The following is a 17,480-nucleotide window of genomic DNA, read 5'->3' on the forward strand; positions in this document are numbered from 1 at the left end:
GACCTGCTCTGCCACTTGCTGGCTGTGTTGTGACTTTGATGGGTCTTCCAGCCTGAGTTTGTTCACTTGGAAAGGAAGGTAATTGTGCCCCGCCTTCCTCCCAGGGATGTTGTGTGGACTCCAGACCTTGAGGAGGAGGTTGTGAAACTGTGAGGTGCGATAGCAGCTTCCATTTGCATTCCTGCCTCCTCCCCCTCTAATGGGCTATCCTGGGGCTGGGGGCTCCCTGGCACGGGTGGGGCTGCAGAGAGGTCTCTGAGGCCCCTAGGGAGAGGCGAAGTAAAGCCAGATTCCCACCTCCCGTGGTGCCTACCTCTACAGAGAATGACAAAGCAGGAGAACATTGACTGAAATCAATTAGAGGAATCAATGCCCTGAGTGCACTGCTAGGCATGCATTTCTTCCCTCCTCACCAGGCCAGTCCCACCCACCTTGCCCACAGCTCTGCTCACTCTTTGGGAATCGGATGGTTTAGTTAAATCCCTGCTGGTGTCCACTCCAGCCAGGCTGGGCCTGGGGCATCTGGAGTGGCCACGGGGAGAAGGAATCAGGCCGCCATTGGGAGGGAGAAGGGGCTGGCCAGGGGCTGGGAAACACCGCAGTGAGCTGGGCACCGTGGAGCTGCGCCATGCCCGACAGGACCCTTTCTGAGCTCCAGACTTGAACTCCAAGGATTAGGCCCAACAAGGCCCACAGGACAGATGAAAAGAAATTTCAATGCTCTTGATTTCTTTACACTGCTGCTTTACAGGGGAGGGAGAGAGGATTTAAGGTGTTCCGAATTGGGACATGAAAATTTATAGACCAGAGAGCCTTCACTTTGCTTATTTATTCAGCCCAGGTGGGACCCTGGATCCCAACTGCCAGAGTTCGAATTCTGATTCAGCCACTTAAAATATGACCTCAGGCAACTTAAATCACTTTTCTTGCTTCAGTTTTCTCATTTGTAAGTAGGGCTATTAATAGTACCGACCCCATGGAGTTATTGTAAGAATTAAAGGAACATCAACATTTATCTTGCCATAAAGCTGGCCACTTTATTTTTTCCCATGACGAAGCCTGAGAGGTATGGGCTGGTTGCTTTACCCTTGCAATCACCCTCCTCCCTGTCCTCTGTGTGGCATCTGTCACCAGCATCTTGCTGATCCATCTTTACAGTGCCCCTGACAACCACCTCTTTCGTCCATGCCCAGCACCTCCTGTTTGGGGCCCTCATTGCCCTCGGCCAAGACTGTTACAATCGCCTCCTAACGGGTCCCTTGTCTCCATCCTTCACAGAGTTGTCAGATCGATCTTCCTGGAACACCATTCTTGTCATGTCACTTGCCTGCTCAAAAACCTTCAGTGGCTCCTAGGGGAGCAAGCTGGAAGCCTGCAATGTTTGTCTTCCACTGTACATCCCAATTGGACCTTCCAGACCCTCTCACTCCAAGCCCCGCCCACCTGCGTGCTTGGCTCCTCCCAACTCCAACCTTTCTTACCCCTGTGCACTTGCTTATGCTGCCTTCTTCCCAGACTGCCCTCCTCTGTGCTCAGCCACGCTCGCTCGACCATCCTTCCTGGTCCAGCTTTGATCCTGTCTCCCCTGCAAGCCCTCCCGAAACCCAGTGGCACTAACTCTACCTTTCACTCAGCCCCAGTGTGCCCTGCGGTTGCTCACTCGTTTCATGGGTACCTGACCCGATTCTATCTGTTCATGCTTCCACGGCAGGGCAGGCCTGCTGAGGGTGGATTCCCCACAGCCCTGGTACAGGCAATAAGTACGGGGAGAAGGGGTGGATAAGTTTGTGTTGGTTAATTGATTGGGGGAGGGCTCGCTGCTTGCCAGGTCCTTGGTTCCTGACACATCTTAGTTGGCACCTTCTTTTTTTTTTACTCCGGGTGGTTGTTGTTTTATTTTAGTCTCTGGATCAAGGGAACCTTCAGCCCTCCCTCCATCAAAGAAAGGGAAGGGATGAGATTTGCTGGGAGCAGCACAAGTCTGGTCAATGAGCTCTGAGTTAGAGCATGCATGTGTGTGCAAACCGGGGCCGGGCTCAACCCTCTCTCCTTCGACTAGTCCTTCTTCCCTCCCTCTGCTTCCCTACCGCTCTTGCCCTCCAGAGAGCCCACCCCACAAGATGGGTAGGCAGGCCTAGAGAGCGGAGGGAAAGGAAAGAAACGGAAGGCCCACCTGCCCTCGTTCCTGCTCCTGCACAGGGCACTCCTGGAGCTGCGGTGGGGAAGGGCTGTCTTGGGTGGACAGGAGGCTCCCCTGCTGGTGAGCTCAGGAACAGCCGGGAAGGGCCCTGGACGGTGGTGTGAAGGGTGCAGTACCTGAGGGTCTGGAACGTGTGCCAGGCAGCCTAGCGCTTTTGTTCACACCTGCTGGCCCTCCTTTCTCCCGTGACTCCCTCTTGCAAGGTCTCTTAGGCTTGATCCTCTACCAAGAAGTCTCTATTTCCCTCGAACTCCCGTAGCTTTTTCCTCTCTGCCTCTTGGTTGTCACTTAGGTTTTATGCTTTATCACGGGTTCCCAATTCTTCTGGATTCAGGGGAAAGGGGTGACATTTCACGAGCAGCTACCTAGGAACCAGGTGTTTGACTAGCTGCTGCGTACCGTATCTCATCTAATCTCTACAAGGTTGGGTGTTTCTAAAATCCCCCATTTTATAGCCTAGAGTCAGCGAGATTAAGTTCCCTATGACTAGTAGGTGTTCATCTGTGTTTCTTCTGCAGATCCTGGCACAGGGGCTGGGGGTGGGGTGGGGGGAGGGGGCGCTTACACGTACCGGATGCTCAGGAAGTATCTATGTGACACTTGGACTCTGCCATGTCTCAGGGCAGCTCAGGTTGAGGGTTGGGGTTGGTAGAGGAGGGTAAAGTGGGAGGAGCTTGTATGGACAGGAGGAAAGACAGGGTCCAAGGTCAGAGTGCCCCAGAGCCACAACAGGATGAATGTTGGTCTGGTTGGTGTTGCCCACTGTCCTTGTGATGGCTGGGTGACCCCCGAGTCCCTGAAGGGCCTCAGCCAGTCACTTCCTGCTACCAGCTGCTCACCCACCAGAAGGAATTAGTGGGAGCCACCCTGGGGGTCCCCTGCTGCTTCCTCAGCCTCCTCACCAGAAAGGGGTGGGAACAGGGCAAAACTCCCAGATGTTTCAGAGGGTTTTCCTCCTTATGCCCAGCGAGGGTTAAACGACATTTAAAAACGTTTTTGGAGGAGGGAGAGGGATATGCTGAGCAGTACCTTTGGACTTTGGAGTAGCCCCTTAGAAGAGGGACGAGCTGCCTGGGTTACAAAATGTGGGGGTGGTGGAGGACATCTGGTCCCCCGCAAGGTCCCAGAAGTAGGGGAGGGGAGGGAGAAAGTGCATATAGGACAGGCTCCCAGCCTCTGGTCAGAGACTACTCAGCAGTGTGATTCCTGTTGGGATCCAATCCTTTAGCCCACACTTTCCTGAATTTTCTGAAGCCGGTTCCTTAAGTCGCCTAACGTTTGGGAAGAAGCCAGGAGACCCTGGCAGATGTAAACTCATTTCCTAGAACCTGAGAGGAATGACAGGAGGGCAGCCCGAACGGGGCTCTCCCCAGCTTCCCTCCCCAAGCCCTCTTGGCAGGTCCAACACTAACAGGCTGGGGCCGCGCCTTCAGGACACCTTGCAATGGCCCGGGACCAAGGAGAGCGAGGGCCGACGCCCCAGGGTGCGCCCAGTGAGAAGAGGCGTTCGGAGGGACCTGCGCCCCGAGCTTCCCAGGCTGGGGAAGCCGCGCTCCCGCCAATCCGCAAGATGGAAGTTGCTCCCTCTAGCTTTCCCACTAGCGAAGGCTGCTGGTTTTGTGAGCGACCCCTCCCTTCACGGCCAGATCGATTTCTAGCACTTACTCTTTGCTAGAGTCTTGTTCATTTAAAAATGCATCTTAAAAGGCACCGCCAACTACACCTGGGATCGAGCTCAGATCCGATTTTGGGTAAGGCGGAAAGTTTACGAGGCACCTCGCGTACCCCACCACCGCACACGGGGTGCGCGCGGAGCTGCATGAAGGCATGTGTGCGCCGGAGCCGAGGGATGCAGGCAGCGCTAACCTAGCTAAGGATGTGTCCGGAGGGAGCGTGAAACGGGGTGCCCGGCGTGCGTGGCTGTGTGCCTCCGCCGCCTCGCCCTTCTTGCCGGAACGTGTCTGCAATCGCACATCTCCTTCAGCCCTTTCCCAGCCTGACGCTTCCCTTTTGGTGTTTCTGCGCGTTTATTGTAAATCCCGTGCCTAAAACACGCCGGTAAGCCCGGCCCATCGACAGATGGATCAATCGCCCCCTTCTCGGCTGCGGGAAGGGGACCCCACCCGGAGCCTCGGCAGCGGGGAGCTGCCGGCTGCCTCGGGAGAGCTACCTACAACCCAGCCAGCCGCCAAGCGCGGGCAGCGAGCCTGGCGCCGAGTCCCGGCCGGGGCGGTCTTGGGGCGCTCCGGCCGGGGTGGGGTGCCAGTCCTCGCCTGACCTCTTCGGCGCGGTTCGGGCAGGTTCGCCGGCCTCGGAGGCCGTAGCGAGGGCGTCTGGGCGCAGCAGTCTTCTGCCCGCGCCGGGGAGGGGAGACACTGGGGAAGGGTCCCCAAGGGCTGCGACGATGGGTGTGCGAGGGGCGAGCGCGCTGCAGGCATGCGGGGAAAGTTCTCGAGCTCCGCGTGGAGATCACACGAGTATGCGTGCGAGGGGCTAGACCCGGCCGGCTGGCTGCGCGGGGACGCCCGCGGTTGGCGCTCTAGGGGGTCCTTCTTTTCGCCGGCGCCTTCGGGGAGGCGCTTGGTTTCGGTTCCCTGGCCAAGGACGCATCCGCCCGCCGAGGGTGCAGCCTTTTCCCCAGACCCAAGCCACCAGGATGGGCTTTTCCTAGCGCCCCGCCCCCAGCCCCTGGGAGGCTCGGGCGCTCTGGACTCCGAGCCCTCCAGCCTCCACTCTTCCTCCCCGCGCGTCCGGGACCCGGAGTCCGAGTGGGCGGGGCAGGAGCCCTAGGGGTTGGAGGGCGAAGCCTGCCCAGAGGCGTAGGGTGGGGCGCGCGGCGGCGGGAGGAGGCGGGCGCGGAGGCTCGGGGGGTTTGCGCCGCAGCCCGGAGTCGGTCAGTTTCCGGCCCGGGCGGCAGGTCAGTCCGAGGAAGGGCGGGGGGCCGAGCTCTCCTCTCGGCCTGCGTTCCCGGCGCCACCGCCGCGCCGCCGCCGCTGCAGAGTGTGGTTGCTCCGCCGCGCGCCCGCGCCCCGCGCCGCCGGCCGCCTGGGAGCCCGAGCGCCGAGCCCGGGGCGGAGGAGAGGGGCGCGGGCGCGAGAGCCGCGGCGAGGGAGCCGCGAAGGGGGAAGGGGGCGGGCGGAGGGAGGAGCGGGAGAGAGGGGGAGGGAGGGAGAGGCGAGCGAGGGAGAGCTGGGGAGAGCGAGCTAGAGCTAGAGCCCGAGAGGAGCGGGAGGGAAAGGGAGGAAGACGGACGCACGCCGAGACTCGGGCGCCGGAATTCCAGTAGAAAAAAGTGAGCCGGCCGAGGGGGAGCGGGAGAAGGTTTTTTGAAAATTTCCCTCGTCTGGAGCGAAAGAAGCGACTTGGGTCTCTCGCCCTCCAAGCTCCCGCTGGATTGCTCCCTGGCGCTTCCCCACGTCGGTGGATTGCTTTCCTATTTGCGTTTTATTCTGACCCCCGCCCTCGTCGCTTCCTTCCAACCTTCCGCTCTCCCGTCGCCTCTCCCCCACCTCCCCAGGCCCCTCCAGAGGAGCACAGGGGATCGGACCGCGGGGACCCGCGCTCCCGGGCCGGCGGAGGGACGGCAGAGCGCAGGACTGCTGTCGGCTGGGAAGCAGCATCCACAGACACACCTGTGTATTTCATTTTAGTGGGCGCGGGGCGTCGAGAGGGCCCGCCGCCCTGCTTCCCCACCCCCTCCAGCCAGGGGCGAGAATCGCAGGACTCAGGATCTCCATCGGGTGGACTCGCTGGGATCTCCGCATTGGATTTGGGGCTGATTACCGCTGCTTGGCTATATTATTGTCATTTTTATTTTATTTGATTTTTACCCAAGGGAGAAAGACAAAAACACAAAAACTGTGGGATTTATTTAACATGATCTTGGCAAACGCCTTCTGCCTCTTCTTCTTTCTAGGTGAGTACCTGCGAGCAGCGAGGGCTGCGGGTCCGCGGGAACCAGGGGGCCTCGCGGGCGGCGCGTTCGGGTGCCTGCGAGCAGCCAGGGACGCGGGGGGACGTGCGGGGCGCCTGGGAGACTGGCGGGGCGACCGGCGGGAGAGCGCGCCGCGGAGCGAGCTAGCCAGGCGCTGCCAGCCCAGCCGGGGCCGGGCGCGAGCCCTGGCTGTGGCTGTCTGGTGACGAGCGGGGATTAAGAAGGAGACTTAGAACACTCAAGCCATCCCAGCGTGTTCTCTCTCTCACTCATCACTCACACAATGATGTACTCATTTCCCTCAAAATAATGGGTTCAAATTGCGGCAACTTCAGAAAAACACACACACATTACCGGCCCCCCAACTCTTGATCTGGAAGAGAGGAGGGAGAAAAACCCAGGGTCCCCCCTTTCCAGGCTCCCAGAATGGATTGTGGGGGAGCCCATGGGTTTCTCCAGGAGCTCCTTGTTGGACTTTTTTGGGTGGGGGGGGCGGGCGCTGGCAGCCACCCACCACCTGCCAGGCAACCTCTGGAAAATGCACTCCATTTCCAGCACCCTGAACCCCTTCCCACAGCTCTGCTCCCTGGAAGACTTTTCAAGTTTCTCCCCACCCTTTGCCCTCCCTGTTGCCCAGGCCCGGCCAGATGGGTAGGCGGGAGTGGAGGGCTGTGTGTGAGCCCCGCTCACTGCTTGCCGTCCTCACCCCTGGGGGCCAGGGACCCGGCAGCTAGCTGGTGGAAGAAAGGGAAGGAGGCCAAAGTGTGCTTCCTTGGGTGATGGAGGAGAGAGGGGCGATGGAAAAACCAGATCTGAACAAAGACCACTACTCATCCTGTAAGCCCCCTCCCCCCAGGGCAGGGAGGAGGGGCTGCCTGGTAACCCTGACCCTAGGCAGCCTCATTCCCACCCAGAATTCCCACCCATCACCCCCTTTTATGCTATGTGGCATCTCAGCTGCCTGGGAAGGGGGTGTAGAGAGAGCATTCTGGGAGTGGAGGTGAGGAAAAGAGAGGGTGTTTGCAAGTGCTGACTGGGAGTCCCAGGCAAGGCTGTCCAGAGCAGGTGCTCCAGGAGGGAGCTGGTGACGTGTGTGTGTGTGTGTGTGTGTGTGTGTGTGTGTGTGTGTGTGTGAGAGAGAGAGAGAGAGAGAGAGAGAGAGAGAGAGAGAGAGACATCTGCTTCAGTGTGGGTGCTATTCCTGCCACCCTGGCCTGCTGTGTGGCTGGTGGTGAGCCAGGCTGCCCGGCTGGGTCAGGAGTGCACCCTGTCCCTCCTGAAGGAGCGGAGAGGGGAGGCCTGGGAGGTAGGTGCTGGTCTCAGAAAGATGTGGGTGGTCTAAGTGCCTCCTGACCAGGACAGGGGATTTCAGTCAAGATTGGCCCTGGGCCTTTTGTCCACCTGTCTTCTTCCCCTCCCCCAGGCGTGGGTTTCCCAGGGGGCTTGGCCCTGCTCTAGGGTGTGGCCTTCACCTTCCTGCAGCCCAAACCAGAGGCAGCTTCTCTCCAGGGAGGAGGGGCTGAGGTAGGAAGCTGGGTCGGTGCTGGGTGCTTGGGGCTCACGGAGGTCCTGCAGCCAGCCCCTGCAACCCTCTGCAAGTGGACTCTCTTTCTGAAGGGGCTGTTCGAAAACCTGCCCTTTCTCCCCACTGGTTTGAAAAGCCAGCTTTCGGGGGCCAACAAGAAAAGAAAACTGTATTTTGTGGAAAAGCCATTCGATTGCTCACACACCCCAGGCTCCCAGGACTCCCAGGCATAGGCACTCTGAGGTCCGGAGTGGAGGAGGGCATATAGGACCCTCAGGCATCTCCAGGCCCAGACCCCCATGTTGCAGGCAGGCCTTTCCCCGCTGAGAGGGCTGCGGAGGTGACAGTGTTCTCACGGTGCGTGTGTGGGTGTGTGGGTATGAGAGTGGGCTGGTCAGCGATGCCCACCCTGGTGCCTGCGCCCCGGGGGCTGAGTGGTGAGAGGAGGGTGAGAGCCGTGAGAGCGGGGCCAGCAGCCCCTTTGGTCAGAGCCCAAGTTCCTTCCCCCTGAGAAGCCCCTTTCCGGTGCTGGGCAAGGGGTTAACCGCGTGACCACAGAACATTGCCAAGGTCTGGGTGAGGCCAGCGAAGAAGGACGGGATGGGTTGGTGCTTGGAAAGGAGCCCACGGCTGGGAGTTGGTTGGACATTCCACTTGGGGGAGAGGTTTCCCTGGAGCTTTGGTTGGGAGCATGGTGAAGCATGCTCCCAGGAGTCGGGCCTTCCGCGTGCCCCTCCCAAGGTTCCGAGTGAGGTCTGGAGGTGGGGAGGCCTGGGGGCCCAGCCAACCTGCCCTCCAGTGCGGACATTCCCAGGGAGATGTGTGATGGGGAAAGCCACTTGGGGGCGGGGTCTGGTTGGAGGGCCAACTTTACAGGGACAACTCCTGTCTGGCGGGTACTGGATGCAGCAGAGTGCTGTAGCTCTGTGCAGCCGCTCCGTCCCCCGTGCCCCTAGAAGCTCTCCCACACCTCTTTTCTTGACGGATCCGAGTTTCCTCTTGATCTAGAACGTGGGCACGGCACCAGGATACCTTCTGACCTTTATTTTCCCAGAATTCTTGGCCCTCAGTTGCCATGATTTCCTTCTCTGGCTGGACTTGATTGCTTCCGGGGGTCATGGCGTCAACGAGAGGAGTCAGGGACAGGTGGCAGTCAGGCAGTTTGCGAAAGGACGCACCCGGCTTCTGCTGAGCATCTCCCACCTGGTCACACGTGCTCGCTGGCCGGATGGGGAAGCCCTTGCTTTTGACACAGAGCCAGGATTCTGTAAGGATCGTCCCTGGGGCTCTAGACCCCAACCGTAGGGCAGGCAGGGTAAGTGTCCTTATTGCCCCAATCCCCTGGGCCTGTGTCCTGATCCGCAAGCCTGTGAAGGTGCCCCTTTCTCAGCGCACTCCCGATACAGTCAAGGTGGGAGGGGAGGAACCTGCTGGGACGCTGGGTTGGCGATCAAAGTCAGTGGAAGGCCGAGGGCTGGGTTGGTCTTAAGGCTCCAGCTGGCTGGCTGGCTGGCTAGGTGGGGGCAGCAGGTGCAAGTGAGGCTGGGTCAGCTCAGCTGCTCCTGGGTGGCCCAGATGCACCGAGTCCTGCTCAGGGATCTAGGAATTTGCTGAAGCCGGGAAATACAGCAGATGCCCCACTCTCCAGCCAACACTCCATGCTGGTTTCTTCTCTGGTCTGTCTCAGCCTGGCCACAGCCTTCAGCTCTTCCTGTCCTGAGGCAGAAGTGTGGTCAGTGGGCGGAGGAAAGGTCTGTCACTCTTGCCCTAGAGGCCTTCTCCGCTGCAGGCCCACCCTCTGCTCCTCTTCCTTGGCTGGTGGGTAGGCCTGGTCGTTCAATCTAGGAGAGGGTTCCTCTCCCTTCCCCGGAGGAACTGGCTCTCAGTGCAGCGCTCTGCCTCTAGGTGTCGCTGTCTCCCTGCGGTAGCTGCCCCCTGAGCAGGGCCTCCTGCGGGGAAGGAGTGAGACCTGGCAGTTCTGGGTAGAGATGGGGGATTCTTCCGGATATTGAGGAGGGGACTTCTGACCTAGGATCATCTTATGTCTTGTGGCCGGATGGAGTTGGAGGAAGCCTCCCAGATCACGTCTTGGATCTTGGAAAAGGCAGTCTGGGCTCTGGGCCACGTTATGGTTTTTTTCTGGAGCAGGATCTGGAGTGTGGGGCTTGGAGAGGACAGGGAGACCAGCAGGATGTCTGTGGTAGATGGAACCATGTTAGGAGCTGGATTTTGAAGGCTCCTGCCCTTCACCTCCGAATCTTCTTCCCTGACACCCTCTCTCCCAAGGACTGTGGGTGTGGGCCCTCTGGGCTGTGGATAGAAGGGGGGCTCAGCTTCCTGCCTGTTCACTGTTGCAGAAGCCGGGCTCCATGTGCGAGACGAGGGCCGAGGAGGGACGCACTTCCCCTTTTGCAATTGGCTGGTCATTTGGGTTTTGGAAAGAAAGGAGGAAAGACAGAGGGAGAGGGTTTCAGAGGAGGGTGGGAGGGGAGGAAAGAGAGAAAAAGAAATAGGAGAGAGAGAGAGAGAGAGAGAGAGAGAGAGAGGAAATGATTTGCGTAGAGCATTTTTTGGAGGGTGTGGGGTGTAGATTGTCCTGGGAAGGCACCATTTCGGGTCTTGGCAGCTGTGAAGTGGCCTGGGCGAGTGGAGGCTGGGCCGGAAAGGGACGCACCTTAGAGCACAGTATCAGTCCTGTCTCCCATGCTCTTTCTCTCTTTTTAAAATGCTTTAAAAAAAAAATTCAATTACAGAACTCAGAATGAATAGGCTAGGGGGGTCCAAGAAGTCTTTTCAGCCTGTGTGTGACCTTCAGTTGTCATCTCCCTTCTCTAGGCCTCAGTTTCCCCAGGGTAACATCTGGGGGCTGGACTCTGTGGTGTCAGAGGTCCTAACAGGCTATGAAAGTTAAATTGCTTTCTGCTGCTTACACGGCCGTAACCAGTGCTGTGGTGGGCCTCTGGCTGGAACTGAAGCTGGTAGGAGGCCTGGGGGGTATGAATGTGATCCCCTCTGCACACCCTAGCAGTCCCTGCAGCCCCCAGCTCTCTGCTGAGGCTCTCACATTATTCGTTGGCCTTCTGGCATGGGCCTTGCTCGAGGGCCTTCTGGCTGGCCCAGTGCTGAGGGTGACAGGGCGGAGCCAGCAGAGGATCTGATAGAGCCAGGGCAGAGGGCAGCTGGGTTCTCCGTGGGGTTGGAGGAGGGATGTTGGTGTCTTAGGACCAGCAGCCCCGCCTCTGGCCTGCTCTGTCGGGAGGTGGCGTTGAGCGGGCCTTGATGTGCTTTGGAGTAAATGGGTGTGACTTCCAGAGGGGCCTGACCGACCCTCAGCCCTGCATTTTGTGTGGGAGACTGTGGTGGCCTCACTCATGCTTGTCTTCCCTCCCCACCACCCAGACGAGACCCTCCGCTCTTTGGCCAGCCCTTCCTCCCTGCAGGGCCCCGAGCTGCACGGCTGGCGCCCCCCCGTGGACTGTGTCCGGGCCAATGAGCTGTGTGCCGCTGAATCCAACTGCAGCTCCCGCTACCGCACGCTTCGGCAGTGCCTGGCCGGCAGGGACCGCAACACCATGCTGGCCAACAAGGAGTGCCAGGCGGCCCTGGAGGTCCTGCAGGAGAGCCCGCTGTATGACTGCCGCTGCAAGCGGGGCATGAAGAAGGAGCTGCAGTGCCTGCAGATCTACTGGAGCATCCACATGGGGCTGACCGAGGGTAAGCCTGGGGGTGGCGGTGGTGGTGAGGTGGGTGGGGGCCCAGGTTCAGGGGCAGGATGGAGTAATGGAGTGAACTGGCCAGCTCCTTAGCCCTCCCCGCTGGGGGAAACAAGAACCCAGAAGTAGCCTCTGGACCTGGGAGGGAGCTGAGGAGGAGAGAAGGCAGGGTGGTGGGAGGAGGACAAGGCTGGAGCAGGGGGGAAGGGACGGGGAACAAACCAGGGACAGAAGGACCTATGACCGTGTGAAGGGGTCACAGGAGAAGGTGAGGTAAGCGTCCCAGGCAACGGAGACGTGAGGACAGGATAGAGAGACGGACCGGCCGTGTGCTTGCAGAGCTGAGCTGCGAGCACACCAGCTCCTGCCACTCCCGCTGCCTGGGCACCCGGTGAGGGCTGCCCCTTCCTGCTCTTCCTGCTCGCAGGGGGCCCGTCTTCAGTGGCTCCTGACCCCGCGGCTGGCCTAGGCGCCTTCTGCAGGGCTTGGGGCAGTGAGAGGGCAGCCGGTCCATATTCCTCAGTAGGCCTGCCCCCAAGTCCCCAGGTAGAACCTGTAAACCCCCAAGGACTACCTCCCCCATGTCCTCCCCCTGCAGACTGAAGTGAGGCGGATTTGCATATATTGTAGGAGGGTGGCCACCTGGGTCAGACGGTCATTTATTAATTCAACAACTGTGTATTGAGAGTTTGCCACCTGGTAGGCATTGTGGAGGGGCAGCTTCTGTCTTCATGGAGCTCATAGTCTGGGGGGGGGGGGCGTGCAGAAAAGGGAGGGCTTTCTGTCATTTGTGGGTGTGAGTGCTGTGGGAAGCACTGGGCACTGTGGGAACACTGAGGAGGGGCAGCTAACCCCTTGCTACCAAATCTTGAGAGCCTTCCTGGAGGAGGCAGCTTCGCAGCTGAGACTAAAGAGTGAGCCGCAGTTACAGAAGGAAGAGCTGTGGGGAGAGTGTGGGAGGTGCAGGGAGGGCTGAGCAAAGGCGGCATGGGAGGCAGCTGACCCGCTTATGGACCCACAGGTGACAGTATGCACAGGGGGCCGTGGGAAGTGGGTGGGGTGAGGAGAGGTGGAGGGTACCGTTCTGCTGGGCAGCAGGGCGCCTGGACAGTGCTGGTGAGACCACCCTTGCGCTCTGCTTCAGGACGACGCTCATGTGGTTTCATGAAGTGCAGACTGAGACACTGCAAGGCGCTGTGTGACACAGGCCCGGCATCATGGTGGCCGAACGAGGACAGGGCAGGAAAGGAGGAGCTAAGGGCTGTTCAGGAGGTAGAACCCACAGGGGTTGGTGAAGGGAGCGAAGAGTCAAGGAGGCCGCTCAGTTTCTGTCTTGGGAGACTGGTGGGTGGGGGGTCCCGTGGCAAGAAGCAGCAAAGGTGTTGAGTGTGGGGAGGGCAGGGAGATGATGAGTATTTGGGGGCGTGTGCCTCTCCTTGGCCATGCCCTGCGGACAGCTGGGTGTGCAGGGCCGGAGCTCAGGTGGCAGAGATTTTGGAATCGCCATCAGCCGGTAGGTGGGAACCAGGCCAAGGGAGTGGGTGCCATCTCCATGGGAGGACCAGCAACATTTCAAGATGTGCAGGGAGGGAGAGGGGGCCGGCGAGGGTGATGGAGGAGGAGGCTGGGGGAGAGGCGAGGGGCAGCAGAAGTCCGGGGAGGAGCTCACCCTCAGAAGGAGGACTGCGCCAGCCTCCAGCACATTAGGTCCAGCAGAGGAGGGTGGGAAAGGGTCCCCGGGGCCTGGGGTGAGCTTCTTAGGTGGCTGCTGGGAGCAGAAACTTGGTTAGGGAGTGAGTGGGAGCTGGGGAGTTACGGATTATGAATGTGGACAGCAGCTCCTAGAATTTTGGTGTGAAGAGGAGAGAAGAACAAAGGCTGACTTATTTTTTAAGATGCAAGAAGGTTGGGCAGTTTAAATTCTAAGGCAGGACAGTGTGAGGGAGACGCTGAGGTGAAGGAGAGAGGGGTGCTCTGTGGACAGTGCCTGGGAGAGGGGAGGGGTGGGTCCAGGGCCTGGGAGGGGTTAGCCTTAGGTCAGAGGAGCAATCCCACGTCCAGGTGCTGGAAGGAAGGAGGAAACAGATCAGGTGTGGAGGCCGGATAGCGAGGGGTTCCTGACCAGTGGCCAAGACAGTTCAACTCTGCCCCGAATATAGCAGTAAGCTGTGCATGTAATTATTAATAGCACCACCACCATGAACAACAGAATGATTCCTCGTGAATCAGGTGGCCATTCCTCCCATTTCTAGCAACCTCGAGTTCTAGAACTAGAAGTGGGGCCTACGCACTGTGCTCTCTGAGAGACGGGCTGTCTGTGCCCCAGGCGGACTCTAGCGCACAGAAGACCAAGGCCCCTGATTGAGTGAGCTGGGTCCTTCCGTTTCTTGTTTTATTTCCAGCAGCCTTCCAGTTCCACCCCAGGGAGACTGGCAGTGGGTCGGGTGGGTGCTGCAGAATGCATGGGGGAGGGGACGGAACTGCCAGCAGAAGAGCCAGGTGGGCTGCCCGAGACCTTCCCAGCGAGGGGCTCCCTCTGGGGACTCCTGATTGGAGCTGGGCCCTGAGGTGTCTGGAGGTAACAATAAGCATACCGCATGTTTATGTTGCAGATTGCCCTGTGGTCTTCCAGGTCCTTTAGACCCAGGAATGTCTGGCTGGAGACAGCTCGCTTCCAAATCTTGAGCTGCTGATGGTTTATTTATTCAGTGAACATCTGTCAAGCCCCCTACTGTGTGTTTCAGAGGGTGACTGAAGCCACAGTCAGTCCCTGTGCCTGGTCCCTATGCCAGCCAGCCAGCCAGCCAGCATAGGGGCTGGGAGACCCTTTCCCTGGGCCCACTCTAGAAAAGCAGACCCCATGCTTATCTCATTCCTCAGAACCCAGCCCCCTCCAGCCCCCCCCCCCCCCCCCAGGATTCTACAATCTCCTCCCCCTGGGTCTTGGGGCCCAGAGGTAGTTTCTGCTGAGAGCTGTCCATGGGAAGCCTGGAGGCCTTTTAAGGGCTGGTAATGTTCCTGTGAGTAAGAGGAATAAGAGGATCTACCTGACAGTTAATTATTCATGGTGTGGGGGAAGTGGTCCCCTGAGCACTTCCTCCCTATTGCTAATAACATTGAGTAACCTGGCTTGGTCCCTGGGGTGGGTGGGCAGATTGGGAGGGGAGAGGCCTGTGCAGGTCTGGACTCGGGTTCTTGTCTTCTCCTTGGCCCCTGCTGGGGGTGAGAGCTCCCTGGAGACTTGGTCCCTCCTTCTCACTCTGCCCGAGGCCCAGGTCCTCAGCCAGTGGTGGTGGCAGGAATGTGGCCTCTGCTGAGCTCCTAGAGCGGGGGTGGGAACTTTTTTCCTGCCAAGGGCCGATGGGATATTTATAACATCATTCGAAGGCCATGCAAAATTATCAGCTCACAAATCAGCCTGCGATATTTGGTCAAACATTTAATCAACTCACCCCTAAGGCCTTGGTGAGTTGATTGAATGTTTAAAACCAGGGCCTGACCAAATGGTTTCTCGGGTCTTACATGGCCCCCGGGCCGGACGTTCCCCACCCCTGTCTAGAGAGTTCCAACCGCAAGGGAGATTCAGCCCCACAACCGTTTTGGTGGGGAAGCTGATGTGCAGGGAGGAGAGGTGGTACCCAGGGCACACAGCAAGCTAGAGGAGGGGCAGGCCTGACTCCTTATCCAGCCCCTTTGCAGTGCCCGGGGAGGTCCTGTGGCCTTGGGCCGGTCCTCCCTCCCAGCACCACCACCACCACTGCCACCATCACCACCATCAGCAGCAGCAGCACCACCACCACCACCATCACCACCATCACCACCATCAGCACCACCACCACCACCATCACCACCACCGCCACCATCACCACCATCAGCACCACCACCACCACCATCACCACCACCATCATCACCACCACCACCACCATCAGCACCACCACCATCATCACCACCACCATCAGCACCACCACCACCACCACCATCACCACCACCACCACCACCATCACCACTACCACCACCACCACCATCACCACCATCACCACCACCATCACCACCACCACCATCACCACCACCATCACCACCACCACCACCACCACCACTACCACCACCACCATCACCACCATCACCACCACCATCACCACCACCACCACCATCATCATCATCACCACCATCACCACCACCACCACCACCACCATCACCACCATCAGCACCACCACCACCACCATCACCACCACCGCCACCATCACCACCATCAGCACCACCACCACCACCATCACCACCACCATCATCACCACCACCACCACCATCAGCACCACCACCATCATCACCACCACCATCACCACCATCAGCACCACCACCACCACCACCATCACCACCACCACCACCACCACCATCACCACCACCATCACCACTACCACCACCACCACCACCATCACCACCACCATCACCACCATCACCACCATCACCACCACCACCATCACCACCATCACCACCACCACCACCACCACCGCTGGTATTTACAGGGTGGAACTGTTGCTGTTGGACTTCTTGCCCTTTTCAAAGGTGACAGTGAAGTTCAGGGCCACCCTGATCCTTCAGATGTGAGCAGCAGAGGCCCCTCCCACGGGTCCTCACAGGTCACGCCCAGGTCACGCCCAGCAACCTAATGTTCTGATTCGGCTTTAGTCTGGCTGCCAGGCCTCGGGTTTCCACGGGTGAATTCTGGTGCCCTAAGAAGAATGGACTCCTCCCAGCCAGTCCTGGGAATAGGCCATTTGTGCCCCTCCCCCCCCCCCCCCCCCGGAGACCCTCCCAGCCCATCATCCTGGCTGAGCTGTGCCCAGGTGTGGTGCTGCACCCCATGCAGCAGTGAAGGACAGGCCCTGCTCTGGTTGAGCAGGCCAGCTGGAGGGAGCCGGATCCCGTTTAAGAACAGCTTGGTTTCAATAACACTTTATTTTTGGAGACAGCATTCATAATGATTAAGTACTTGGACCCTGTCACCAACTGCTTGGGTTTGAAGTTTGACTCTGCCACTTACCAGCTGTGTGGCCTTGGGCAAGTTACTTAACATCTCTGTGCCCCGGTTCCTTATCCTTTTACAATAGGGAGACTGATGGTGCCTACCCCACAGATAAATTTAAGAGGATTAAATGAGTTAGCACAGCAACTTTCAGTAGGATTGGCACGAGGGAAGCACAGGATAACATTAAGGCCATTTTTATTACAAAATACTTCCTAAGCTCTTATGTTATTTGGCCTCAGCAATGAGCACTGGCTGGCAGCCCTCCCACAGGGAGCTTCTCCAGGGCTGGTGGGTAGAGTGGAGGACACAGACCACGCAGGCCCAGGGGGAAGGTGGGGCTGGAGACAGGCCTGAAGGGACAAGTAGTGCTTGTGTTGCAGGGCCTGAGGGGTGCTCCCATGAGGTAAAGTGGTGGTGGTGGTGGTGGTGATGGTGGTGGTGGTCATGGGTCTGTGGTGGGTCCCCTTTTCTGGAGTCTGCAGTACAGCAGACAGGAGGCTTTGTTCTGTGCACCAGCAGGGGGCTGGTTATGCCTCTAGTCCTAACCTCAGGGTGACCTCATGGGCTGGCTGACCGAGATCCTCACCGGGGATTCCCACGCCTGGATGGCAGACACCGTCCTGCAGGAGGCCCCCCTGGATGCCGCCCACGTGGGGTCCCCTGAGGAAGGAGGTGCCTGTCCATAGCCCAGGGCCCTGGGTGGGTGGGAGCTCACTGTGCCATGCTGTGGGTCATCACTATCTCCCTGCCCCTCCACTCACATGAACAGCCCGAGTGATTATTCATGGCTTTCTTCTCACCTTAACGTCTCAAGAGGCTATTTCCTTCCCTTCGAGGCGGTGGCAGAGGGGGTGGAGTCTGATGACGTGGTGGGGGTCTCTAGGGCAGCCCCGTGCCCCTTATCTCCTGTCACTCCCTTGCCTTGCCTTTCGCTGAGCCTCTGATGCACCCGAAGGTCCGAGAAGCCAGCAGGTGGGTGGTGGGGTGCAGATATGTACAGAGTCTAGGAGGGGGTCAGGCCAAGAGGAGCTGGGGCCAGGCCTCCATTCAGCAGACCTTGGGCCCTCCAGCCAGGTTCTCCCAGC

The 17,480-nt window shown here is 59.1% G+C and overlaps 1 protein-coding gene across 2 annotated transcripts in view; it reads left to right on the forward strand.

The window, feature by feature from the left end:
• Positions 1-5,050: 5,050 nt before the first annotated feature.
• Positions 5,051-17,480, forward strand: part of GFRA2 (GDNF family receptor alpha 2) — a 91,499-nt gene continuing 79,069 nt past the window's right edge. The window contains exons 1-3 of one of the 2 annotated variants that reach the window (XM_079772357.1): positions 5,051-5,117; positions 6,036-6,116; positions 11,059-11,373. In XM_079772357.1, coding sequence (XP_079628483.1) covers positions 6,077-6,116; positions 11,059-11,373 — 355 coding nt within the window. In that variant the 5' untranslated portion in view covers positions 5,051-5,117; positions 6,036-6,076. Of the gene's footprint in view, positions 5,118-5,377; positions 6,117-11,058; positions 11,374-17,480 lie in introns of those variants that run through there. The other variant, XM_079772356.1, reaches the window with a different exon arrangement.

Source organism: Cnephaeus nilssonii (assembly GCF_951640355.1).
Source record: "Cnephaeus nilssonii genome assembly, chromosome: 5".
NCBI lineage: Eukaryota > Metazoa > Chordata > Mammalia > Chiroptera > Vespertilionidae > Cnephaeus > Cnephaeus nilssonii.